General features: G+C 38.9%; 3 protein-coding genes across 4 annotated transcripts; all 3 read right to left on the reverse strand.

The window, feature by feature from the left end:
* Positions 1–460: 460 nt before the first annotated feature.
* On the reverse strand, positions 461–11,305 carry LOC113664422 (uncharacterized). 2 transcript variants are annotated; one of them, XM_089193545.1, is made up of 13 exons: positions 10,552–11,305; positions 9,562–9,852; positions 8,730–9,002; positions 7,833–8,120; positions 6,954–7,256; positions 6,397–6,700; positions 5,250–5,430; positions 4,737–4,831; positions 4,139–4,295; positions 3,752–3,818; positions 2,950–3,221; positions 2,140–2,287; positions 461–1,324 (listed from the first exon to the last, which is right to left on the reverse strand). In XM_089193545.1, exons 4-13 carry the CDS (start codon positions 8,083–8,085, stop codon positions 1,002–1,004), a joined length of 2,103 nt encoding a protein of 700 aa, XP_089049671.1. In that variant the 5' UTR covers positions 8,086–8,120; positions 8,730–9,002; positions 9,562–9,852; positions 10,552–11,305; the 3' UTR covers positions 461–1,001. The 2 variants fall into 2 exon arrangements, with proteins under 2 accessions (XP_089049671.1, XP_089049670.1); XM_089193544.1 differs by having other exon boundaries at positions 2,113–2,287.
* A 390-nt stretch (positions 11,306–11,695) lies between these two features.
* Positions 11,696–17,940, reverse strand: LOC149034526 (uncharacterized). Its single transcript, XM_089193546.1, has 8 exons — positions 17,249–17,940; positions 16,644–16,759; positions 15,709–15,779; positions 14,975–15,105; positions 13,980–14,279; positions 12,892–13,170; positions 12,447–12,543; positions 11,696–11,832 (listed from the first exon to the last, which is right to left on the reverse strand). Exons 1-7 carry the CDS (start codon positions 17,883–17,885, stop codon positions 12,470–12,472), a joined length of 1,608 nt encoding a protein of 535 aa, XP_089049672.1. The 5' UTR covers positions 17,886–17,940; the 3' UTR covers positions 11,696–11,832; positions 12,447–12,469.
* Positions 17,941–18,859: 919 nt separating this feature from the next.
* LOC149034527 (uncharacterized) lies at positions 18,860–26,082 on the reverse strand. Its single transcript, XM_089193211.1, has 12 exons — positions 25,942–26,082; positions 25,684–25,731; positions 25,031–25,074; positions 24,422–24,582; positions 23,931–24,241; positions 22,925–23,063; positions 21,933–22,192; positions 21,379–21,499; positions 20,957–21,187; positions 20,554–20,850; positions 19,563–19,673; positions 18,860–19,159 (listed from the first exon to the last, which is right to left on the reverse strand). The coding sequence occupies exons 2-12, from the start codon at positions 25,696–25,698 to the stop codon at positions 18,921–18,923; spliced, it is 1,929 nt and encodes a 642-aa protein (XP_089049337.1). The 5' UTR covers positions 25,699–25,731; positions 25,942–26,082; the 3' UTR covers positions 18,860–18,920.
* Positions 26,083–26,456: the final 374 nt, after the last annotated feature.

Genomic DNA, 26,456 nt, shown 5'->3' on the forward strand with positions numbered 1-26,456 from the left:
AGTATTCACCGTAAAGAATTCCGGAGCTTGACATCTCCACAGGACGAAATTGCAAGACTCCGTAAACGGAAACGTGGCGGAAACATGCAACTCCATGTTTCCGTTATGTTTATGTAAAAGTGGTCCGGTTCCGTTGTATACGCAGCAACGGAAACGCGAGAAAACGTCACGAAACCGGTAACGGTAACACAGGTTATCCGTCGTGTTTCCGGAACGGTTTAACATGTTTCTGCCACGTTTCCGTTTACGGATTCTTGCAATTTCGTCCTGTGCTCGAGTGTTATTAGTCCTTTATCAGATCAGCAGAAGGAATGTCCGTAGCTTAACAACTGAGTCATTCGATACTTGGAGAGACTAAATAATATGGACGGAAAACTTGCTTAAGAAGTTACTAATAAATACCTAAAGTGCTACGTAAGACTGTACGTACGTCTTCAATGTGAATCTTGTACATACTTACTTTTTGTGGTATATTCTTTTAATTACGCTTTGTTACTTCCCTGCCCAACCAATATTACATTGCTTTCTTTATATTAACAATAACGTTTGCTTGTTACAACAAATGACAACAAAAAAAGATGAAAAAGAGGGAGAGAAATATTAGATTATTTCATATCTAATTTCTTCGTGTCAAGGTAACAACATATGTGACAAATTGTCTGTGACGCTTTCTCGCGCTAAAAGTTTAAGGTTACAACGTGCGCGATGTATTGCCTTTCACGGTTTTACGCGCTAAGGGCTAAAGGTTATAACACGAATACGTGAAGCGCTTCCACGCGCTTAAGGTCAGCTGTTACAACATGTGTGATCTATTGCCTGTAACGCTTTCACGCGCTAAACTGTTGTATGTTTAAGTTGCTCAACAAGCCCTTAACTTTTTGATAGTCGTTATCGGAATATCGGAAGATATCGATAACTTTTTGAGGTTAAAGTTTATGTCAAATACACGTCTGTGATCAACAAAACATATTTCGTTCATAGTTGGGTGTAATTTTAAAGAGTTATTTCAAGTTATCAAAATATTCTTCAACTGAATTGTTAGAATTGTGAGCATAGGTCTCGGCCTTCGACCCACTTTTGAACTGGCCAATACGCATTAGGTTCCCTGTGGGAAAGTGATCTCGCTGTTCGTTTTTCCACTCTTGATTTCCCATATGGTCTCTGCTGTTCTGTTTCTCGTTCTTTGTCTCTTTTAAGAGTAACAATTCCTTAGTATGTTTGGCTTTCAGATCAGTGTAGGTTTGACGCATACGTTGTTGTAAGTCTTCGACCATTTCGCGCAGCCGGCTGACATCATTCATCTGTTCTCTAACATGTTCCAAACCTGTAAGCAAGAAAAAAAAAAACACAAAACATCTAAAGATCAATCTTAGAGTTCCTTTGGCATAAACGTCTCTTACCTATTGTTACCCAAGTTTTTTTTGAGGTTTAGCCCTCGCAAGGAGTCGCTATCTGACTATCTTCACTGTTTGTCGGTTATTGTTACATAATCTGTTAGGTTAAGACCAAAAAGTCTTGCAAGGCTGGAGAAAAACTACCATCAGAGTTTGTCCGAGTTTCTGTAGAATTAACCAACAGAGAAGAGTAGCCTATCCTGAATGGAATGGTCGTCAATTACAATTATTAGAGCCCGATAATTCTTCCAGGTTTCCTGACAGTATGCTGATAGTTTGTTTACTCCTAGCTGAACAGGGATATGCTAGTGCATACTTCTGGGTGACTGAGACGGTGATACATATGTTTACCCTTGCACGTGGAAAGAGTGATACTCATCCTCACTCCTGGTTGGAGAGAAGCTATGAGAGAGTATGGTGCCTTTCGAATGACACAAACAAAAACTGGAATAGCGCACGAACCCACCAGACTCATAGTCTCCACACGGAATCCGGTCCTTTGTTCAAAAGCCTTCATATGATTTTTTTTTTCTATTCCTTTTAAAGCATCCAATTATCAGATTGTAGAAAAAAAATATTGTACAGAATTTTCTTTTAAAACTTTCAGATCTGAAATCAGATTTCACACTAACTCTGGGTTATCTTAACCAGACTACGAACAACCCAGCCCAGGGTAACATTCTAGGAAGAAGGATATGTATCAGTGATGAGCATTTACCTCCATCGTTTCTTATCTTATTTTTGCCTTTGCAGCGATACAAAATTTCCCATATCAATCCAAGAACCACTGCCACCGCCATGCAAAATCCGCAGTAGAAAACAATATTTTTAAACAGTGGACTTGAAACTTCAAAAAGGCCTGTAGACATTTCTAGTACCAAAGGTTTACCAGTCTAAAATTAGAAAAGAGAGCAGATCAGTGAATCAATCAATCAATCAATCAATCAATCATTCAGTAAATCAGTCAGTCCGTCACTCAATCATTCATTCATTTATTAAATCGATCAAGTAATTAGTCAATCTGTTAAAAAGCTACTTTTAGCATTCATGCCGTTGCTACTTCAGTTGGTCATTTGCTAAGTTTGTTAGACACTCAGAAAATATTTCTTACTCAGGGAGATAAGTTATAAAAGTCAGACAGTCTTCGTTTGTCAGTTAATCAATCGTTCGGTCATTCGTTCGTTTGTCCGTCCGTCCGTCCACTCGTTCATTTGTTCGTTCGTTCGTTCGTCCATTCGGTCGTTCGTTCGTCGTTCGTCCATTCGGTCGTTCGTTCGTCCGTTCGTTCGTTCGGTCGCTCATTCGTTCGTTCGTTCGGTCGCTCGTTCGTCCACTGTACGTTCGGTCGTTCGTCAATTCATTTGTTCATTCGTTCGTTTGTCCGTTCGTTCGTTCATTCGTTCGGTCGGTCGTTCGGTCGGTCGGTCGGTCGGTCGGTCGGTCGATCGTTAGGTCGTTTAGTCAGTAAGTCAGTCAGGCAGTCTTTCAGTCGGATTACAATTTATTCAATATATGAAAACAAAAGAAAGTATTGAATGAAAGCGTAAAACCCTACCTCGATCGAATCGATATTCTCCTTGATGTTTTTAAATATATCTGCTATGTTCCCTCTTTTAAACAAGTCAAAGCATTTCTGCAGTACGCCAGAATCCCCACCAAAAACTATACCATACGTTGAGGAATAATCGTATATCTTGTATATGTAAAGATGTTTGGCTTTGTCGAAGAGCGCCCTCTCGCTACCAATAGCATACGTATCGAATAAGGCGTGTATCACTTTTCCGCTTTCCAAAGCCGAAAACACTTCACGGAATGTTTTGTACGATACTGCAATTTGCAATGATTAATTAATCGGCATTACTTTGTTTGCTGCAATTGAGAGTCTTTGAAAATAAGCATTTGGCACTGGCCAGTTTTAACGCAGGTTGATGTGGCTTATAACATGATAGTGCGATCTGGGGTTGTAGCTTCAATCGGGGGAGGGTGAGGTGGTTGCCCACGTATCCCTTTTCTTTATAATTACTTACAATAATATGCTATACCCCCAGTCCCATTAGCCACCAAGTTTAATAAAAGTTCCCCCTTCTTCGCACAGCCACATATTTAAGGGAATTTGCTCCTTACGCCCCTGGGATTAGTCGTTGATACTAAAATCCCTAAAACTCATGAAATTAAATTAATAAGGTAACTAAGTCGAGCTGGGGAATAATTTGTTCATTTTTGCTTTCTTAAGAACTCGACCACCAACAAATAATCACTGATTTCGAAATACGACGCTGCGACTAAAACTCTCAATTGTACAAAACGTATAATAATAAGTTTTTAACTAGAAAATAGATTTCTTCTTTGTGTCTCACCATTGTCCATCTTGGCATTCTTTCGGATTCCAAAGCGAAATTCTGGAGACTGTTGCACGGCTGCTACCTGGGAATCGAAAAATAGAGAACATCAGTATTTATGTTCTTCACATAGCTCCATTTACAATTCCAATGATAGTGAGAGCGAGAATTTGATTAACGATTTGAAGCTTCCTGAACAGAAGATCATATCCTTTTGGAAATTTTGAAAACTACCTAAAGTCTTTTGTTCTAATATTTTCGCGGATTGCCTCGATCATATGCATCTAAGCACACCGGAAAATTAGCGCAATTCAGTGGTTTCCGTTGTAACGGTTTGATCACTTTACAAAGTTGAAAGCTCTGAAGGCCCCAGCTAAATCATATGAACTCTATGGTAATCTTTACCTTTTTTCCATAAATATCGAAGTTCAAATCGATAGTAAATGATGTTAAAGCTGTGGTGATGGATCCATTGAGAATCCCTATAATGACAAGTCCCATAAGAATCCAGAACACTGAAAACAAGCGGCCGTATCCAGTTACTGGCGCCCGGTCACCATAGCTAAAGGGAGATAGAACATATATAACGACCGGCTAGTTAGGTGAAAAATTAAAAACCAAACAAACGAAAAATTGTGAACAGCTTTACAACCTACTAATGTATTTGCTGAAATTCTAACTAACCCATTGAATCATACTCGCTAAATCACTCTCTCACTAATTAACTGATTGATTGAATGAATGAATGATTTACTGAAAAAAATACGAAAAGAAAATACCATATCTTAGAAGCTTGTATAAAATGGGTAAGCACAGTGGCTCACCAATTTAAATCATGACCAGTCAGGTGCTCTTTGTGCAGAACATTATTTAGGTCAGCACCTAAAGTAGTCCGGGATTGCAAAGATCGTCGTTATGTGACTAGTATAGATAAGATCTATAATCTGGCAAACGTTTGAAAAGGACCTTTTTATTTTAAGAAGTATACAGCTGTAATACATACCCAACGGTTGTAGCGGAAATGTATGACCACCAAACACCTTCACCGGTGCCTCGGATAAAAGATGATTTAAACTGTTCCGTGTTCTCTTCTCTCTCCTAGAAATGGATAAGACTGAGGTAAGGGTAAAAGCTTTATACAATCATGGAGCCCCAAACATTCAGTCTGATATCGGTGATAACTCGTTAGGGGGCAAGAAACAATTTGATAAGGTCATATGCAACAAGCATGCTGCAGTATTTGACCCGTCAGCGAGCTCAGTGGTAAAGCATTGCACTTCGAAATCGCAAAGTGCGGAAGATGTTTCATCCAGGTTATCAATCGCTGAAACATCACTAATCGCTCGTCTACTCATCTGTCAAATGCGTTATCGACTCTTTTTACATCATTAAATTTATTGGCCCAAGGTGGGCGTTGCCAAAGCGCATTCTTGTTTTTCGTTATGATCTATCTCAGAAAAACAATTTGGTTACCGTCTAGGAATTTTGCAGCTTAGTTCAAAACTCAACCACTTACCAAATACCATATAACTATTCCCGATAGGAGTACTGATACCATGGTAATTGCCATAACGGGCCATAAGCCAATAACAGCAGCAAATAAAGAATACTCCTTGGAGTTGTCAACTTTTGTATTCACAATGTGAGCTGTGCCAGGTGATTGAATAAGGTCAATGAACCTGTAATCGTTTTTATAGCTGTGGATGAGAGAAGAAATAAAAATACAAGAGTTAAAATTAGCAGATAATAACTAGGCAGTTTTCAGTGGGTCAGTTAGGAAGTAATCCGGGACTACAAACTGTCGCCTCATCAGTGAGACAGTCGGTCAACGGGCTGGCAGTTCAATCAGTGGGACAATTAGCTTCCCACGTAGATGCCATAAAAGTTTGAACACCTAAAAAATTTCAGAAGGGATCCTATAGCAATAAACCTGTTGCCTCTTACAATTTTAAGAAATTATTTTCCTCTATGGCGGGGTTTAATTACGCGGAATGACTACTCGAGCTCTGTAAAAAAGAAGTCTGCTGATTTCAGTGTCAGGAATGTGTTACATGATAGGCTAAACCCTTTACACCCTAACATCAGTATGCATATTTTCTATACTGTTCTATAGACATTTCCTAAGGTGCTGACAAGGAAAATTTGTTTAACAATCATGAGCTCTTCTATAGAAAAAAAAAAATATCCACAATTCACTTCAGTTCAGTGTCTTTATCCGCAGTTCACATACGTGATTTTCATATATTCACAGTTATTTATTCATAACTTGACGGGTTTTATTTGGAACCAACATAAAGACCAGCTCCCAGTTGGCATGTTAGCTCTCTTGGTAGAGCACTGCACCGGTATCGCAGAGGTCATGGGTCCAAATCCCGTACAAGCCGACAATATTTTTCAGGCCCTGTTTTCACAGCTGCTCAAGTAGTGTTCATTACCGCAAAGGTCGTTTTCATATTCATGTTTTTATCCGCAGTTCACATATGTGATTTTCATATATTTACAGTCATTTATCATTATCATTATGAAGTACCTCGTGTACCAATTCTTTGTTCTTAACACATTTTCGCGTCATCTGTGATCTCTTAGTGAACTGACGTGCGGCAACATGAAATCCACTTGTTAGTTTCATAGCCATAAATAACAAAAACAGTCTGTACACTTACTTAAGCTTTCCCTCAAATCCAAAAACCGGAAAAGAAAAATCGATCTCTTGCGAAATGTTCTCAACCATATCGTTGTATGTTTTCTTGTTTTGCAAAGTTTCTTTACTGGTATAGCTGCTGTAGTCAACATAAGATTCTCCATGGCTTCTACAATAGCCACAACACGCAGACACCATGTCCACTACAATTGCTGGAATAATTCCACCAATGGGCAATCTGGATGTGGAATTGTCAATCACGTGGTCAACATATGGCGGAAAAAACATCCAGTTGGTGGTCAATCGCTTGTGACAATAGCACGTTTCTGTGGGTCAAGGAAAGTGAAAGCTAGAACAAGCTTGGCAAATGCTATGCCGAATGTAATTCCTAGATGAGGAAAAAGAGGAACCACTCAGTAATCGAGTTCGAAGTCCATACTGTAAAACAAGGAGCGATTTTTTTTCTCTTTTTTTTGCGTCCGCTGTATTCAACGTCGTTATCTTTCTTCCCTGCCGCGTTCTTTGCATAAAAACGGAAATATCAACAGTTGATGGGATAACAGTAATTGCTCATTTTACCTGCGAATATCGTCGCACTCGGTCCCTCTCCTTTACGGGTGGCTCCCCAAACCTCTATTTTGTACACAGTATATCTGTTCAAGTTCTTAAGTGTTGTGGATAAATTACCAGCCGGAAGCACTTTCTCTTTAGGAGTTCCATCGAGTTCTGTTCCATCTACTAGCGACATGGGCGTGTAACGAACGCGGTATTCCAGAAGAACACCACAGACATTCTGCGGAGGGATTGGACGCCAAGACACCGGAATGGTGGAAAGAGAAGTGTGGTTTTGAGCCACAAGGTCTTGAGGGGGAAGGTTTGGCACTGGAAACCAGAATAATAGATAAAAATAAATAAAATAATAAGAATAATGAATTAATGTTTCTGTTACTGTATATTAGGGCATGTTCCGGTGTTTTAGATCAGTTTTAATCTTGCTAACAATCGAAAGGTAGAGATAGAAAAAAAAAAAAAAAGAACGAACAGAGAAATTAACAAAGAAAAAACGAAACAACAAACCAAAAACAACAAACCAACAACAACAAAATAACAAACGTACACACGAATCAAAGTCCTCTGATCACAACTCAGAAACGAGGCCTTTTGAACCCTCTGAATTAACCCAAGCGTTTCCCTAGAGATAAAAACTTGACTGACAGCAGCGCAAAACGTATTTTCAGTGACACGTCAATAATTTCTCAGCTAGCATGTTTTCAGAAAGCACATCGTGAAACAACCGTTTTTAGAACGAGATTAAACTCTAAACCAGATCGATTTCAACAAGCTTTCGGAAAACAAAACTAAAAAAAACATTTGAACTTATTACTTATTACTCTTTTGAAAACGGGAATCACATGGACTGTTCACCAAAAGAAAAGCTGTTGATCGAAATATCCTTACCACCCTCCTCCGAGGCCACATAGACTGCCTTGCTCCAGGAGCCGTTCTTACATAACGTAACCGTATGCAGCTGAACACTGTAATTGGTAGAAGATGTCAGTCCATCAATCTCCACCATCGTTTCAGTTGAATTTACTCGAACAGTTATTACCGAGATGCTAGCGTCAAGTGGCGCAAACTGGATAACATATTCCAACACGAATGGGGAGGGGTTAGGTGACCATTTAACACGTGCAGAGGAATAGTCCGTCATATTTGCTTTAACACGACGCGGTGCAGCCAGTGGACCTGAAGGAACCATGCAAGACTTAAAACAAAAACAATAACAACAACAAAAACATAGACAAACGAAAACAGCAACAACAAAGACCAGAACAGCCAAGTGACAAGAGAAATGACGAAAAAAAAATGACGAGAGGGAAGTGGAAGATATGATGAAAAATAAATGAATTATATAAATAATGAAAATAAAACAGAATTGAAAAGTTATATTTCCTTTCTTCATATCAAGATATTTCTTTTTCAGACCTTTAGCTGATAAATAAAACCGGCCGATAACGTTTGGAGGACAAAATAAACTAAAGAATAAAGCTTGTTTGTATACTTCATTTTTGTGAAGAATCACAAATCAGGAATAAACGCTGAATCTCAGCGAAGAATTTCTACGGTGTTTCTTAGGCTTCTTTCTTTAAGCTAATCATCCAATTAATCCATTAAATACCAATATCTCTTCATTGCCATTGCTGTCGTCCACGCTGTTCTCACGTTGGCAATTCTGAGAAATGGGGGTCAGATTTAGAAATGATTGTATAATTTGTATTTATTTCGTGAGAGGAAATTTCTTATTTGTCCTTCCTAAGAGTGAAAAGTTTAATTTCAAAACAAACAGAAGGTTACCTTTTCTTCCTGTGACAACATAAGTTGGTTCACTTTTTCCGTTCTGGCCGCAAGTCAATGCAAACTCAAGCTCAACACTGTAGTTTACATGAGTTGAGAGATTTTTTATTATAAGGTACTTTCGAGAGAAATCGGAGACATCAACACGTTGTGCCAAATTTGGGGCGAAATTTACTTCGTGATATACAACCGATGATGTGGAGACAGTTTGTTGTCTGGGAAGACAGACGATGATTGACGAGTTACCACGCGTAAATGAAGTCAGCTTTGAAACTGAAATCGTCATGGAAACAAAGAATGTTATTGCAATAGATTAAGAGTTGCTTTTCACTATATTTTTAAACCCTATAAGGGAGAGTCAAAAGAGTTAGCACCAACTAACCTTGATTTTTTTTTCCTACAACTTGTTCTTAGCACCAACCGTTTAATTTATCACTTTCTTTCACGTCTCCAAGTCAAAATTAGCAAATATGAAGAAATTTACTTCTCTTTTGACAATGGCTCATCGTATTATCCAAAATGCTTTAACTCAAAATGGCCTTTGTGCTGACCATAGAGCAAAGCGAAATTACTGACGCTGGCTAAGTCAAATTATCTCTACAATACAGTCGAGGGCACCAAATTCAAACAATGATATATCGTAAAACTGTTCTTTTTTTTGTTTTTTTCGGTAACAGAACGTACAAAGTTCTCTGCTAGCTACTATCAGCATATGATGTGATAAGCTCTTTTATGTATGATTTTTTAATTTTACGCAGAGCTCAGGGTGAATCAAAATAAGTTTATCCGGTTTAGTTTCTTTATTCACTGGCCTATAAGTAATCCCACTTACTAGAAAAGTTACTCGTTTGTATAGCTATAGGAGAGCTTAGCGGACCGAGTCCCTCTGCAGTCTTTCCAGCCACGCGGACAGAGTAAGTGAGGGACGGGTCGAGACCAGTTAAAGTCGCGACGGTGATGTTAGCTCTAGTTGATAAAACCGATGCATTTCCTTGTCCAAAAGGAGAGTAATGTACCTCGTATTCCTCCAGGGAGGGGAAGTGTGGGATTCTTTCCCAGCAGACTTACAAAGTTGTGGAGTCTACGCTGGTGACCTTTATTCCACGAGGAGGAACTACGGGAACTGGAACAAACAAGAGGACACCGTGATGCATTCTGATTCAAATCATTATCATCATCATTTTGCACATTTGAAGACATTTTTAACGGTCAGTTACTCTTTATACTATATTAGTATATGTAGGGATAGATATTGACTGGGAAATTAGGTTAATTTAGGACATGGCCTCTAGGCTACGCTTAGCGACCTACTGTGCCATAAGAATTCATAGCATTAAGATATATAACACCGCGGATATAATAATAATGAGATATGGCTATGTGCAAAGTGCAACCACGGTCGACTCAGAGCAACCAAGAAAAAAATCCAGTAAGTAGCGAGGGAGGAGGGGGGGGGGGGTTTAAATTAAACCGGGACCACCGCATTCAAGTCTAGCCTCCCAACTGACTCGGCCACACTGCCTGCGAGAGACAACCTCGGCGACGCCTCGTGTGCCAATTTTCTTTTTGTTCTTACCAGATTTTGACGTCATCCAAGATCTATTACTGTGCAGACACACGGTAACATAGAATCTATAGAATTTTTAAATAACCGTTTTATGGCTGAAATGAAACTAACATGGTTTCTGGAGCATACTTCCCCCAAGATAGCAGCCTAAACCGAGGAACCCTGACCGCGTTCTTGACTGAAAGCAAACGACTAAGCCTGAACACAACCTTCCTTATAAGGGAAATCATTGCACACTTCATTGCATACGCTCACCAGTCTGGTTTGTAATGATGTACACCGTGATGGTCCTTGGTCCAACTTCAAAATCCGTATACCCGGCAGCTTGAACAGAATAGTTGGTGAACTCATTCAACCCGGTAAGGAATCTTCTCGAAGTATTTAACGACGTAATAGTTTCATTCAATTCGGCTAAAGGGGGGGCGCTCCTTTTCCGACGACCAGGTGATTCCATTGGCTTATAAAATATCACATAACTACGCAGCAATTCAAAAGAGAGTGGTGACCAGGAGACTTGAATGGCAGACAAGCTCCAAGGAGACAATTCAATCGATGGAGGGGGTTCTTCCAGTGCTGCCGGTAAAACAGAAAAAGCAAATTTTTGTAAATTACGAGAATCTGTGGCAACGATGACCATGTCTGACAACCACGAACTTCATAACCACGGTCCAACGGTCGTTGTTGCGTAAATAACAAAACATAAAGGAAATGAAAGATTAAGGACAAAAAAACAAGCAAACACAAAAACAGAAAATACAAGTAAAAGAAAAAGAAAAAAAAGAAAAAAGAAGGGAAGAGAGAAACTAAAGAAGAGGCTATTGTGCTTACTTGTTAATATTACATGAGCTTTATCATAAGCTTAGAAAAGTGTCCGATGTAACAGAGACAATATTTCGTCCTGAGTCTCTTTTCTGCTAAAGGTTATTCACAAGGCGTATAAATAGCATCCACCAGTTATTTGTAGTTAGGCAACACAAAAGAATCCCATTAACTGATAATCACCCCAATAGAATTTCATTAACCAGTTATATTCGTTTAGATTTTAGTAGAAATCAACACCATAAGATCTTGAAATATTGATTGACAGTCACCGCGAGGGAATTAATCTTTTAGAGCCATCCAATATAGAGGAGACTCTGATCATCTTAGTGTAAACAAACAAAAAATAAACATACAGGGAAAAATATAATACACCCAGACAAACTAAGAAGTTGTAAAAACTAAGGAAACTTACGTTGTCTTTGAGTCTGCACAGTGATTAGCTGACTCCCTGGTCGATTTCGTACCTAGTGAAACCTGCGATCTGCAAACTGTAATTTGTCAAAGGCTTGAGGTTGAATATTTCCACTGAGGTGTTACATGCCCCAATATAAGTTTCCACTCTGTTTTGGATCCCAGCGCTGTTGATATCACTGAGGTTGTAATAAATTACATATCCTACCAGGTCCCTAAATTCTGTCGCATTCCACTGCAGGAAAATACTTGTAGGACTAGTTCCAGTGGCTTGGAATCCAGCCGGGTAGACTGTTAATGGTTCTAAGAATAAATAGAATATTATTCTAGTCATGATTTCAAAACGTGGAATTAAGAAATACTAAGCAATTATTTGATGAGGCTGAGCATGATATGATGTATTATCAAAACCGAGGTCTGACTAATCTGCCGAAACCGAAGGCCAAGGCAGATAAGAAAGATACGAGGTTCGATAATTCATGATATTATGCGAAACCAAATTAAGTGATCGTTTTATTATAAATTTTCTCTCTGAGTTTGCTAAAGTTTAAGAACACTATACGAAAGAGAGCCTTGAAACTAGGTCGACTTTGAACTCTACATGATAACTGCAATATCTGCAGCAGATATCAAGTTATTATGTCAAAATTCACACATTATTGTGGTTAATACAAAAAAATGAAGTTTCACATTTTCTTTCTATTTCGGTTTGTCTTCCTTCCTTTTTTTGTTTGTTTTTTGAATCTTACAGTGTTGGCGTTTTCTTTACAAAAAATATATAAATTGCATTACGATTTTCTCATTCGTTAAACAATTCACAGTGATTATTAACTTTCACTTGAGTGGAGACACACCAGTTCTTCTAACCGTGGGAACAAACCAGACACATTTTAGTTGTGGACCTATGAATCATTTACCTTTTGTTGCTACAAAGACCTCATTACTTAGATTCTTCAGACGATCCGCAAAGACCAAAAGAACTAGAATACTGTAATTTGAGGCAGGAAGTAGACCCTGTAATACAACAGAGGAGCGACTGGCGTCATAAACGGTCACATTCTGCGAAGTGATATTGTTGTCGACCTTCCTGTACTGCACCATATAACCAGTGAGTTGCGGTACAGGTACAGGATCCCAACTGACATGGACTTCAACGGAACTGATAGCACGGGCGGATATATTTTCTGGTACTGCAAGTAGAAGGAAATAGCGAACGTTTGGCCGTACAATAAAGCTATAAGAACAGAAACGACGGACACTGCAGGATTGGAGATAAACCAATACCTTTACTTGAGATTTTTTTATTCATTAAAACACTACAAGCAAGAACTAGGCAGCACTGCGTTAAGGCATTAGACTTACCTTCTGCTTCAATCATAAAGTAAACGGGTTCTGAATAAGTACCCAGTATGTTGCCCTCCGCACGCACAGTAACACTGTAGTTAATAAAAATGTTCACATTCTCACACACCAATGAGTGATCCAAACCACTAACGACTGTTTCATTACATGTAGCATTATTGCTGGTATAATAAACTGCCGTCACAAGCACTCGGTATTGATGGATTTCTGAAGAATTAATGTTCTCCCAATGCGCGTGTAAGCCTCTATTTATGCTGTATACAGTAACGTTTTCAGGAGCTGTGCGAAAAGAAAAGAAATACACAAAAATGAAACATACGTAGGTCAAGAGATGGTGCCAAAGGCGATGATCCCTTTAATTTTCTCTTGATTTTTTTTGTTTTTCCACCGATCCACCCTTCTTTGTATAGATCTAAAGCAGGACTCGACACTCCTTTATGCAATGCAATTGAAAACCTTGCTTAATCTCTTGTTATAAACTTGATGTAGCAATCTTTTGAACGGCCTTACCCCAGAGATTTTGCAAGGTACAACATTAGAAATGTGCTGACGTGAACAAAAAATATCACAAAATGCCGTTTAATGAGAGTGGGAGCTCACGGGACCGAGGGTTAGAAATGCCTTTGTTATGACGCCTTGCAGACGTAATGTTCTACATTACCCTTACACAGAAGTTTTTAAGGCATGAAAGGCACCCGGAAGTTATAGTGTTTCTTCATGATGTTTCTTCAATCATCATTCAGTTTAAATGCTATGAGGGGGCTTTCAGTCAAGTTGATTCTTTAATGTTAAAGGACGCAAGATGTTAAATCTTCACATAGACAAGTTAGGCACACATGATTGTTTCACCACCCAGTTAACTACTCATGTACGCTGTTCGCATTGAAAAAATCTTCTGCGCCAAAATTCTCTATAACAGAGGAAGACTTGCTCGAAATATTACGCGCATTAATGGAAAACAATGAACAAGTTCTGACGAGACTCGTTGTATTTTCATTCAATTATCCGAGTGGCCTGAGCTTTACTTAATTGATCATAGAGAAAATGGCATTGGATATCAAATTAACACTCATAATTAATATCCTTACCGACCGGTCTTGTCCACACCACTAATTCATTGCTTCTTTTGCCAACTCCGTTCAAGGTTACCAGTCTGGCATAGATGTCGTACAGAGTCCAATGTTTCAACCCGGGTATCAAAAAAGACATCTCAGCTGAAATCACCCTTTGACTCTGATAATTTACTTCGTTTATCTCTTTGTAGAATATGATATAGCCATGAAATATTCCGGCTAAATTCAACTGTGCCGCGGAGGGCGAAACTGTAACATTTACAGAAGCAACGTTTGACTTGTTCGAGGCAAAGATGTTTATACCTTGGGGATCAACTGATTGAAGAAAAACAAAAAAAAAATAGGAAAAATCAATTATCATTTATTGCATATGGGATGAAAGTAGAAATACCACAAAACTTGCCATTTACATTGAAACCAAAGTGAGTTTTCTTTAGTAGGACAAACTTTTGAGTAGAATATTGCATTAATGGCATCCTAACGGGGCTTCAATTACGGTGTAACCTGTGTCGACGAAGTCATTTAAACAAAACTGACCAATCTGATCACAGGAATCGAACTGCAAGTACCACTAAATTATTTGTAGTCCATGCTTGCTTTTATCACTAGCACTAATTGGCAAATTGCATTAAGTTGAAATCCCTGTTTGAAACAGTGTGATTGGTTGAGTTTGCTCAAAAGACAATTGTAATGAATTGATACTCTAATTCGACGGAGTTCCAATCCACTGAAGGTTTCTTCGCAGAATTCGCCAGATTTCCCTGGAACATTTGCTGGTATCGATTTAAACTCTTGTCTGAAAAAAAGGCATCGTAGCATTGACATGTCTGGTCAAAATTCTGAAGTTCGTTTCTTTGATCTATCAACCTATAATAAGTATAGATTGACTTACTTTGCCCTATATAATAATTAATTAATTTTAACCAGATATTATTCATACTACTTGATCATATTTGATTGTATTGAAAAAATTGGTTGCCTAAAGTGACAAGATACGCTTTTATTGACACCTTCGCTTGATTGTTTATCCACCAAAGTCCATGTTGGGCTTAAAGTCGTCCCCAAGTTCAGAAGATCGGGAACTTGTCCACTGGAGTCATTATACACAACCGTCACAAAGGCTGATAGAGTTGACGACACACTGTGGAGTAAACATAAGTCGAAATGAGGTAAAATAAATGTTTAAATGAGATGCGCATGTCATGTGTCAGAGGCTTACAGTGCATATTAACATGGATTTCGATTGCAATCAATTTTTAGACCTTAACAAAGATCCCAGACGAGAAATATCATTCGGATGTCAATTAGTTGGGTATGGGAGCAACTCTTTCATCCATCTGTCTTCCAGCCATTCATGACCCTTGCCAGTTCAATTGTGCACTCGTTCATCGATTAGCCAATCGGTCAGTCGATTGATCAGTTGGTCGGTCAGTCATCCCGCAAGTCATTTAGTACGTCGGTGAGTCACTCAGTCCGCAAGACGTTGAGTTAGTCAGTGAGTCAGTCAGTCGGTCGCACAGTCAGTAAGTGAGGTCTTTCGTGTAGATCGGTCTGTCAGTCAAACAGTCAGCCAATCAATAAGCTAGCTAGTCGGTTAATTGGTAATTCAGTCGATCTGTCTCTCTGACTTCTTGTCACTCTTCGCTATAATCTTATCTGTTTGTCTGACTTTCTTGGTGAATTTATGTCTATCTACATGACTGTTAGTCTGTTGCCTCTTCAGATTATTTATCACTCGACTCACCCCTGTTGTCTATATCCATACTTCCTTAAAGTGACAGTGTTAATGTTATCTGCACTTGAAAGCGTCTTAACCTGGCAGATCGAGAAAATAACATTTTTTTTTAATCGGTTAGTTACATAATAAAATATCTTGCTCCAGAAAATAAGAGCGCACCAAGACCGAGCAGGGCCTGGTTATTAACTCTGCAGCACGAGCGTTTCTCTATCTGTGAGAAGAATTCAGGCCTTGTGAAAAGCGAGCCGTTGGGGGGTATATTAGGAACCTGGGCACTAATAATGTTATTGACTTGTTGCAAAACTCTCGCTACTTCTCCTTTCTCAAACTTAACACTTTCTTGCAGAGGGGAAGAAATGCTCAGGCTGCAGTGCTTATTGCAAGAGCCTTCCCGCAGGCTAACTGTTGAATATTAGCTTTAATATTTTATCCAAAAGAGTAAGGAACTGTATCTACTTCAATCAGTTCTCTAGAATGACTTTTGAGCATTTGACGAAAAAGATCAAAGATAACCTTTCAGCTCGATGTAGTTTTTATTATTGTTAAATAGGTGAATAGTTATATTTATTTTACTTCTCTTACATTTTAAACTTTATTTGTTAGCAGATGTATTTCTTTTTGGTAGAAATAACTTATTTGTATTTTTTTGGAGATGTATTTTTAAGCAGATGTACTTTTCAGATGAAGAGCCACCTTGTGAAAATGCTGAATAAAGTATCATTATTATTATTATTATTATTATTATTATTATTATTTTATCAGTTTGGCTCAGCACATTTTTATGGCAGATGGGAGTTTAGTAAACATTTTTCGGAAAAAATTTCTTTGACTTAACAGCAGCCTCATTAGAAATTGAGACGGAGGGGGATTTTTATTCTCTCCAAGAATTATGTCCATTCATCTAGTGTGAAAGCAGTGAATGTCACGTGGAAGCTACTCACCTCTTGGATCAGAGAAAAAGAAGCTGCCTCCATTTTTTCCAAATCTGTATAAAACGATGCTCCTTGGTCGTCTGTTATTTCTCTTTCGAGTGTAAGATTCACAGTATATTGTGTAGCTGCGAAAAGACAAACATGTTTTACATGGTGAGGTCAAAAAGTCTTCTCAGTAAAGTTGTAGAGTGTGTTATAATAGTACAAACGCTGTAAATGTTTATGATGAATGAACTCTTTCCATCCTAACTTTGGCACTCATACTCTCCACACTGCTCTCTTTACATTTCCTATGATACTGTCAAGGATATTTTTTTGAAAATCGGGAGCTTCTCAAAAGGTGATTTCAAGGGTGCATGATACTTTAAAGAGTAATAGGAAAAAAAGTTCCCCTCAGTGATGAAAGATTTAGAGGGGAAAAGTAGACTTTTCTTCTGTTCTTTACAAACTTCAGCTTAAAACTATTGATCCTCAGCGTCCATTAGCATGGAATGGAAAAGAAGTTAGGTGAAAGAACAAGGAGGATGGAAACATTATTGGGATAGAAAATCCGACATTCTGTTTGTTTATTGTACCGGGTTAACTAACACTCATCCTTAGAACGAAAATAGTACCTTTGTAGTAATCGTAGAAACGATGTATGTATCCGTCACTGATCTTCTCATACCAAATGGCAAACTCGTCAAATGTTGCTGTGGGTGATCCAGTTGACAAATCACCGATGAGTACCATTGGTCCTACCAAGGTGTAATTTTCTTTTCTCTCTTCAGAAAACAATGGCACTTGCAAATCTCTATTAAGGAAAAATTTTAGGGTAACGCAATCCCCGCTTAGAATGGAATAAAACTTGATCACCAAATGCGACCATATGTTCTGCGGTGCAGTGAAAACCCACCGACACCTTTTGAACTCATTCCGCATATCAACCGCAATGTGATCAAATGAGCCATTAAGCTGGAAAATCCGAAACCCTCTGGTAAGGTTGGCTGCGTCGATGTCGCTACCTCCAGTGGACAGAAAAGTCTGTCCGCCGTATCTGTTAGTGTGCTTCATCCAAAGCGACAGAGTTAGTCCTTCTGCGCACAGTTTTGGATCGGAAATACATCCTAAACTGTTAAATAATAAAGTTGCATTGGTTTTCCCAATTGTAAACACTGCATTGTCCTTAACTCCCATCGTTTTTCCATTGAAGCTTGTAGACCAACTGAGGATGTTATCTTTGGAAGAATGTACATGGTCAGGGTTGTCCATGGGAAAGTAATACTCTGCGCGTAATACTTCATCTTCAAGAACCAATGAGTGGTAGTTATCTGAAACAAAAAGATACGCATTCACCTGAAACTAAATTTGAGCAAGTGCATGCTGACGAGGAAAGAAATGCATCGAAACAACGGTGAATCGATTTCCTATAAGTTTAAAAAGCATAATTGCTCGAGCTTACGGCAGCTTCTCTCTGGAAAGAAGTGGCAATGAATATTGTTACCATTTTCACTAAGATGCTATGAATAGCAAACGAACGAATAATATAAAATAAATCTTCACTGTAAGAGCTGTTGTTATTCTTAGTCACAAGTATTTACCACTTGCACTCCATTTGCATGCAGATCAATCTTTCTTAAAGAGATGTAAGGCGGAATGACATTTTCTTTTCACTTAAAAAGAGAATACCTCCAAAGGTAATCCTCTTTTCTTTTTTTTTCCCCTCTATTTTTTTCTTTCAGCATCACCACAGGCGGCCCAAGCTCACGTCTCGAGAAAAAGCCAACGATGATTTCATGAACGCGTCACGCGTTGTGTGACTCGGTGGTAAATTACGGGAGGAACCGTTGAAAATGTGAACACGTTAAAGGAATAGTATGTCGTCTTTTGATATGGATAACAGTGATGGTAAAGCAAGCTTAAAACGGCAGAAATCGCCAGAAACTACGACGGATACACAGGGCATGAGTAAGTTTTATTGATTTTACGTGTAAAATATTCATATTTCGAAATATTTATCGTTGTAAATCGACCATATTTCGTTCCCCATACTATTCCTTATAACGTGTTCAAATTTTCAACGGTTCCTCCCGTAATTTAACACCGAGTCACACAACGTGTGACGCGTTCATGAATTCATCGTTGGCTTTCTCGAGACGTGAGCTTGGGCCGCCTGTGGCATCATTAGCTATTTTTGCCACTCAAGCAATCACCAGAGTGAATACACGATTTCTAACAAGAAAGCTTGCCGTTGGAAATTATGCAACCCTCGCTGAATTAATTCTACTCTGTGAACTGTTCTTTTTGTCAAGTATTTTTTTCCCATACGGATAGAAAAGCGACCTCTATTCTCATACCTTCCCTTATATGAAGCATCGCACCGTGCACCGTATTATATACTCCCGACTCTCCGTTGTACCGCGCCTTATCTCTGGTGAGTCCTGATGGTCGATAGCATCTCCACTGTTTGCTTGTAAGATGTTCATCAAAGTCAAAGCGAGCGTATCTCACCGGCTCACAGGACTCATCTCGATCCGTCTGCAGCCCTATAGAAACAATAACGATAACGAGTAATGGTAATAGGACTGAGTGAAGTCCAATTCGGTCTGTAATGATACGAGCGATTTGCAAAATCGGGCGACCGCGAAGCTGATTATATTTTATATTGCGCTGTTTCAATAAGCATTTTTAAACGCGCATATGAAAAAAATGAAACGATACAAAACAGGAAAAAACGCGCATTACAAAACAAAAATAATAAAAGAACAAAAAAACAAAACAGAGGAGGATTCTTCTTAATATGTGTCCTTAAATTTTGACCAATTGACCAAGAACGCAAACAAAGTAATTTTTTTGCACATTAAGGGGCAATAAGATGTAGAACCACTACATGCTTTTAGAGTCGATCCCCTCCACTAACTACGATACAAAGATGATCAAAATAAGTACCTGCTCTCTCATAGCAACGTTGTACGTCTCTCTTTGTTGCATCGCATACGCATTTCTCACAAATTTCATCACAGTGCTGTCCACGAACGCAAGGCACATCACAAAGGGTGTCTGTCAAGGACAAAGAGACATAGAGACATCACATAAAGGCGAGAGTGACATGTGTACACGTTGACCACGTGACACGTTGTGCACATGACATATATACATGTTATGGACGCGACCCGTGTACTTCTTGTACAAGAGTGAGGAGAGGACTCTGTAAATCAACCGCTGTTCGAAAAATGAGACTATGCTCCACAAAGGAAAAGTCATTAAAAAGACGGGTGGAGTCTATCTGACCAAAAGACATATCTAGGAAATGTAAAAAGGCAAGTGAGAAACATCATAAACATCTCAACCTCGTAGTTTTTACTTTATACCTGTAACAAACGCGCTCCGTAGTTTTTTCATTTACTCCGGCAGAAAAGTTATTTTTAGCTATCGATACACAGCTAGTTCGGAAACTAAGAAAAACATTCCTTTTGAGAAGTTTAATGAGGCGCTATGCATAGTTCAAAGGAACAACTTCACACTTCGTTCCTCTGAGCAGCCATTTTTTTCTTTTTCTTTTTCTTTTTTGGCGGCTTAACCATGCAACGTGCTCCCTGTTGCGTTGCGTGAAGGAGACTAGGGAGCGGTTAATGCATTTAAATAAAACACAAATTTTAAAACAATTCCACCACTCCATTTGCCATATCTTTTGATCTTCTCAATCAACTATAGACTTCAATATAAGTTTTACCTTCTAACCTGCACAACATTGAGCACATTTGTCGAAAAGAGGGCCAAGATAGCGCGGTCTTAGCTTGATCCACCCTGATCTTAATCAAATTACTTTGCTGCAGTCTCCATAAAAACGTTTTGTTCCCGCTTCTTTCGATTTAACGGTATAGTTTAACTCCAACTTACTCTCAAGACTTTTTATTTTACAAATGTTTTTCTCACATACCCAACAGCGAAAGCACTTCCACGTCATCTGCTTCCACGATAGTTCCATTGTCCCCACAAAACATGTCGCCGTCTTCATTTTCTACGTCATAAACGTGTCCAATGCTAACAGAGAGAGATCTGTTTGTTAAGTTCAATACTAGGTCCTCTCCGAATTGCAGTCTTCCAGGCGCGTAAAATATAGCACGAGATCTTTGAGAGGAAAGCACTGGCCATTTCGCCTCCGAAGATAAGCTCGAAGAAGATTGTAGAGTGAACAGGAAGGATTTAGTACTGGGTATGAACCCAGTGACCGGACCTTGTGGAAAGATTCAGAAAAATTAAGTAGCAATCGCGTACCTTCACGTGCTGATCGTTCCAAAGAATCGAGGAATACGTCATTCAAAAAAAAAAAATTTTTTTACCTTCCCAGGGTTTATCGGAAAATCCGCCAAACAAGCAATCTCCTTTTCTAATCAAGGCCACGGTAGATTTCTTGTTCCTGCACTGACTTTTAAACAAACTTGCATTCCAGCTATCCAGACTTCCCCGGAAGCATGGTACCCAGTATTCATCACCGAGACCCTTCTCGGCTAACCATTCCATCGACGTGTCTTGAAACCACGGTCCATTTTGGAGCAGGTCCGAGCGAAATCCTGATTAAATTAAAGATGATACGAAGAAAATGGCGTGAGGGCGCCTTGGTTTATTCTGGAAAATTGAGCAAAACTTATAGCATCTTTCCATCAATACTTGGGTACAAAACGCAGGCGCGAATGAGATATTACACTAGGAAGAATCACACGAAAAATATCTAGCACGATTGATATTTCCACTCAACACAAACCTGCTATTTCTCGTCGGGCGGTAACAGGTTTAAAAGTACAGGAGTTGTCAAGGCCAAGACTTATATTGTCGACGGCGATGTCACCAGTGTAACTGTCGCCTACTAACCCTTCGAATACGATCTGAAGATATAATAATAAAACGTGACTTGTGAAATTGAGTACGAGTTAGATGCACGAAAACCGACCCGCAGAGAACTTCTTAATGACTTGCGTAATCAGAATTGAAATCTGCATTGATAAAGAAACTTCATTTATTGAATTTTCGGGGAAGCCCTCTCAATCTGGGGCTGGTTTTCAAAGGGGCACCGATGATGAATTTACTCTTCTTTGCTCGTTGCATACAGAATCACATCTTTCATTCGTCGACTACTGCGTTCAAAATTTAGCCTGCAGTAATTCAGGCAGACAAGTACAGGGTTCTCCTCCTCGCGTCCTTTAAGGTTGAGTATTTATTACATTTGAAAACCTTTGGTTCGCTGCTTGTAATCTTTTAAAAGCGGTAGGTAGTTTATACGGTTTAGATATCATAGTTCTCCTTCTAAACTGAATTTACCTGATATGGACTTTTTCTTTCGATTGGAACAGTAGCGGTATTCCATTTATTTCCTTGACTTCCAGCCAATCTCCAAAGCAGAGACTCTTCAGAATCGGGCCCACGAATAAACACATTGAGACGTCCAATCGTCGAACCATTCATGTGATAGGTGAAAGAAAGACACTTGTGCGATTCTGTGGCGTGGAGTGTTAACATCCGGGCTTTGTCACCTCTTTCTCGAGGGTACGATGATTCGATGTGCCTAAAGCTATGTTCATCTGGTGGAAAAAGAAAGAACAGTTTTGAGATATACCCATCAATGCAGTAGTGTGGGAAAAATGTTCAATGGGATCTAACTTCATCGTATTTATCGTCTTGGCTAATTATTTTGCAAAAAGGTTGTTTCTGTAGGCATTTATTTCTGTGTTGAAGATTAATTCAGGCGAAAAATTGCAAAGACAGTTTCTGGGTTAAAGCCCATTGACTCTTAATTACTAAAATCTAGGAACCTAAAATTTTATAGTCGAAGAAGGGTGATAGGTCCCTCATCAAAGTTTATGGCGTTTTGGCCAAAAGGAAACTGGCTTTAACCAAGCAAAGAAAAGCGGCGTAAAGTATTCATAAAGGTATTTGAACTTGCTGGGTAACTTCCTTGAGGCAGGCTATGCATAAAGGGAAATCTTAGTTACAGGATCATCCAGTTACAAAAACTGAAATTATAAACATACCCCTGCTGGGTTAAAAACCAAGGTCACACATCATCAACAATGGACGCACAACCAAACAGTCCTGAGTAAAAGTCGATTGCAAAACTATCTCCGTTTGCCGGCTATTACTAACAGATAACTTCCATTCGACAAATATTTCATAATATTTCCCATTCTACAGACAGCTTTCCGAGTGCAAATTTACAAAAAAGCTGTAAGTGGGCTTAAATTCGATTTTGAGCGTGATAGGCGTGGAGGGGTGGGTAGGGCTCCTGTGTCACCGTCAAGATTTTAAAGAATTACCAAGGCTGCATCCGTATAACTCAAGCCTGAGGGAGGGCTGAGTGTACCACGACTTCGGATAGATCCTGAATATCATCCCCGTCGCTAGGATATCGTGTGCCACTACGGTTGATCTGTCAAAGTTTCCCTGGAAATCTCCCTGACAAAAAAAAAGATATAGAGACTATTCCATGGAAAATGCGATCGATTTTTATTTTCGATTTGTGATACTTAAAAAAAAAAAAAAAATGAACGGGAAAGCGCACAGAACGAGTGAGTTTTTTTATGCATCACAACGAGTGATTGGATTATACTTTCATGGTATATAGTTTTCATTTAATTAAAACTGAGATTTTCATATTTAAATTCAAAGATTGGAAGCAAACTTCTGTGAAAATGCATCGCTCATCCAAACAGATCTAGGGAGACGAACTAGTACTTCACGACGAAAATTTCAGTATGTATGAAATAAAAGGAGAAATAAAAGGTGCTAGAAATGAAATGTAGGAGGAAGACTAGGATACCTTTCGGAGGTTTGAGCTACTGGTTTGGCGTGCCAGCGGAAAGATTGATTTCAAAAAATTCAAATCGAAAAACGTCCAAGTTTGATATTAAGATTGGAGGAAGGTCTGATTATGGGGGGCAATAGCAGCTTAACTGTATATCTGTAAGCGAAAACAAAAACTCGATGAAAGTAACCGTAACATTGATGACCGTTAACGATAACTCGCTAAATGCAAAAGAAATATCCCCAAGCGGCAGTGAGGTCACGTTTCGACAAAACAATATACTGATAAGATGCACTGATAAATCACAAAGCGGTAACTAAGATATATACACCGTTTGCTTGAGAAGAGACATCACACAATGGACGTGATGTTATAGAAACAGCTGGCCGCTAAACCGCGAAGTACATCATTTATATTCAAGTACCATTCTCAAATCGTCGATAACTCGCAAGTTATGCAATAATCGTCGGTTATCATTTTCAAATAGTTTTTAAACAGTACTGAAGATTTATACTCACTTCGGATTCATAATCTAGCAAAGGTGAAATCTTTGTTACTTGATATTTTATGGCGTAGCTTTGTACCCATTCGTCTGCATCTGGTCGACCTTGTGTTGAAACCTTGGTAACTCTTGTAAAAGCTCTAAGTTCGACTTGAATCCAAGGATCCAATTCCAGGGTAGACCAACAGCTTAAATAATTAAGTCGGGCATTATGGTTTTCAAATCCGGGTCCACGAACGGAAGATGAAGTGATTTGAGAATCAGAAACAAGACCGCTCTCTAAGCCTAGAGGTGCATTGCATAAAGGCGGAAATTCCCTGGGCGATCCTGAAAAAAGTTGGGATAAATAATCGCTAATGTGTCTGGTTAAACAGAAATGAGTTAAAGAGAGATGTTGAATATTTTGCCCTGTCTGGATGTTCTGTTTCAGTGAAAGAAGCAGACTCCTTTCGTGCAAACATTAATGTAGCTAACACTTCACAATATAACAGAACATAAAAGACCCACCATCATCACAAGGACCCGTGTGGCTTGACAATGTACAGGAAGCTCTTAAAATCCAGCGACTAGTCTGCACCGCGCCTTCCGTTTTGAAAGTAGCCATTTTGATGACGTACCATAAGCCACTGGAAACATTCACCCACGGAACCAACCTGGCCGATATCAACCTTTGAAGCAACGCAAAAGTATCAGCGTAAAGGAAAAGGCATGCAAAGACATCACTTAACCTCAGGCTTGTTTCCCTTGGCGCAACAGCTTAGTTTCAACTGAATAAATCGATTCCAATTTGGCGTGCGTCTGTTTAGTAATAGATCGCGGATAAAAACCAAATTTGGTAAGAACAGAAAAGTGGCACACGAGGCACAACCGATCGAGTCGCTAATTTTCTTATCACATTTTGACTTCTTCTGTGATCTTTTACATGTGCAGACCCACGGAAACATAAATGTATTTGTTTTATATGCTTAGTTTCTTCCTATCGGCGACGTAACATTGCGTATTCTTGCGGTTTTCTGAGTTTCATTTGGAGGTTATTAATTACTAATGAGAGATAGGCTAATGAGGAGCGAACAACGTATGCCTCTGAAGCTTTTAATAAATTAGGAACTTTTTTACCTGAAGCCAAAAGTTTTCGCTTTCCATCCCTGAGCCTCTAGCGACTAAGAAAAAGAGATTTGTGATAATCACGTGTCCTCGACGAAATTGACAATTTGTTCTTGAGCATAAAAGAAAATCATAATCAAGACATTGTTTCTAATTTTAATTCTCCATATTTTTCACGAAGAAGGGTACCAAGCTTCGGCTGAACATCCAAACTTTAGCCGTTTTATTTCCTACTTGTGAAAAAAATGGTACCTTTTCAAAAAAAAAAAGGATGATCCTTTTATACACTCACAATTATACACCACAACCCTGCAACATCTTTTCCAGGCCAAAGAGGACGTGTTTTGGATTAACATGGGGTATCTCTTACACAAGTTTCTGAGGAGTATTTAATAATCCCTTGAATCGACCCCTTGACCAGTGTAGCACCAACTCTCGTAAAACACCCACCCTTTATATCCTTTGTGTACCTGCAAAGTTGGGCATTAAGCCTGAAAAAGATCACACTCCACCTTCCCTAGTTGGTTTTCACCCTATACTTCACTACTTCGATGTGCGTCTTATGTTCAACTGCTTTTTCAGTGATAATCTGATGGATATGTTTTTTGGTTTAAACCCCGGTGAATAGAGACTAAAAGTCATATGTCCTAAGCGTATTTATTTACCGTTATTCTGGTCATCTGCGATACTAGTATTCACAAGGTAGTGCGGTACTAAAAAAAAGCATAAAAAAATGAAATTAAAAGATTCAGTAGATAATTGATTGTTCTATCGTTTCAAATCAATACTTTAGGAGAGTTGTACCCTTAAAGATCTGCTTCCAGTATTGCTATCCAACTACGTAAATATCCAAATATCCAACAAGAACGTTCCTGTAAGCTTTATTATATTCTGCGATAAATAGTGACTAAAGTTTTTCTTACCTTCGTATGCAAATACTTCGATTTCATCTGGGATAAAGTTGGCGCTTCCCGCAAGCAGATTGTGTGCGGCGGCGGTATTGGGGTCTATCCCGTCTGGCAGGAGATAGGTTCGTCCAAGTTTACTGTAGGAAAAGATTCCTGTATTTGCCATATCGCTTATTACCAGATCTCCATCGCCAAACACTGGTCCAAGGAGTGGATCACTTAAAGCAGCAATTGCGCCCCTATTTATTGAAGAAGCGTTTATTTCTAGTTTTACAGGTTGTAGATATTCAGGATTCTGAAGACTAAAGAGGAAGGCTGTGGAACTCGTCAAGTTTTGCTCCCCTAGATAAAAAAAAATTTAAGGAATAATAAAAAAAAAACTTAAGAGATGATGTTATTCATTGCAGCAATGTCCATATGTGATGCCTTTGCGCAATGACAAAATAAATAAAGTTGCGACTCCCATTGGGAGTACTTGAGTTATTTTCTAAGAACGTGTCTGTCATTACTAAAAATATTGCAGGTATCCT

This window comes from Pocillopora damicornis, chromosome 14, assembly GCF_964200805.1.
Source record: "Pocillopora damicornis chromosome 14, jaPocDami1.2, whole genome shotgun sequence".
NCBI lineage: Eukaryota > Metazoa > Cnidaria > Anthozoa > Scleractinia > Pocilloporidae > Pocillopora > Pocillopora damicornis.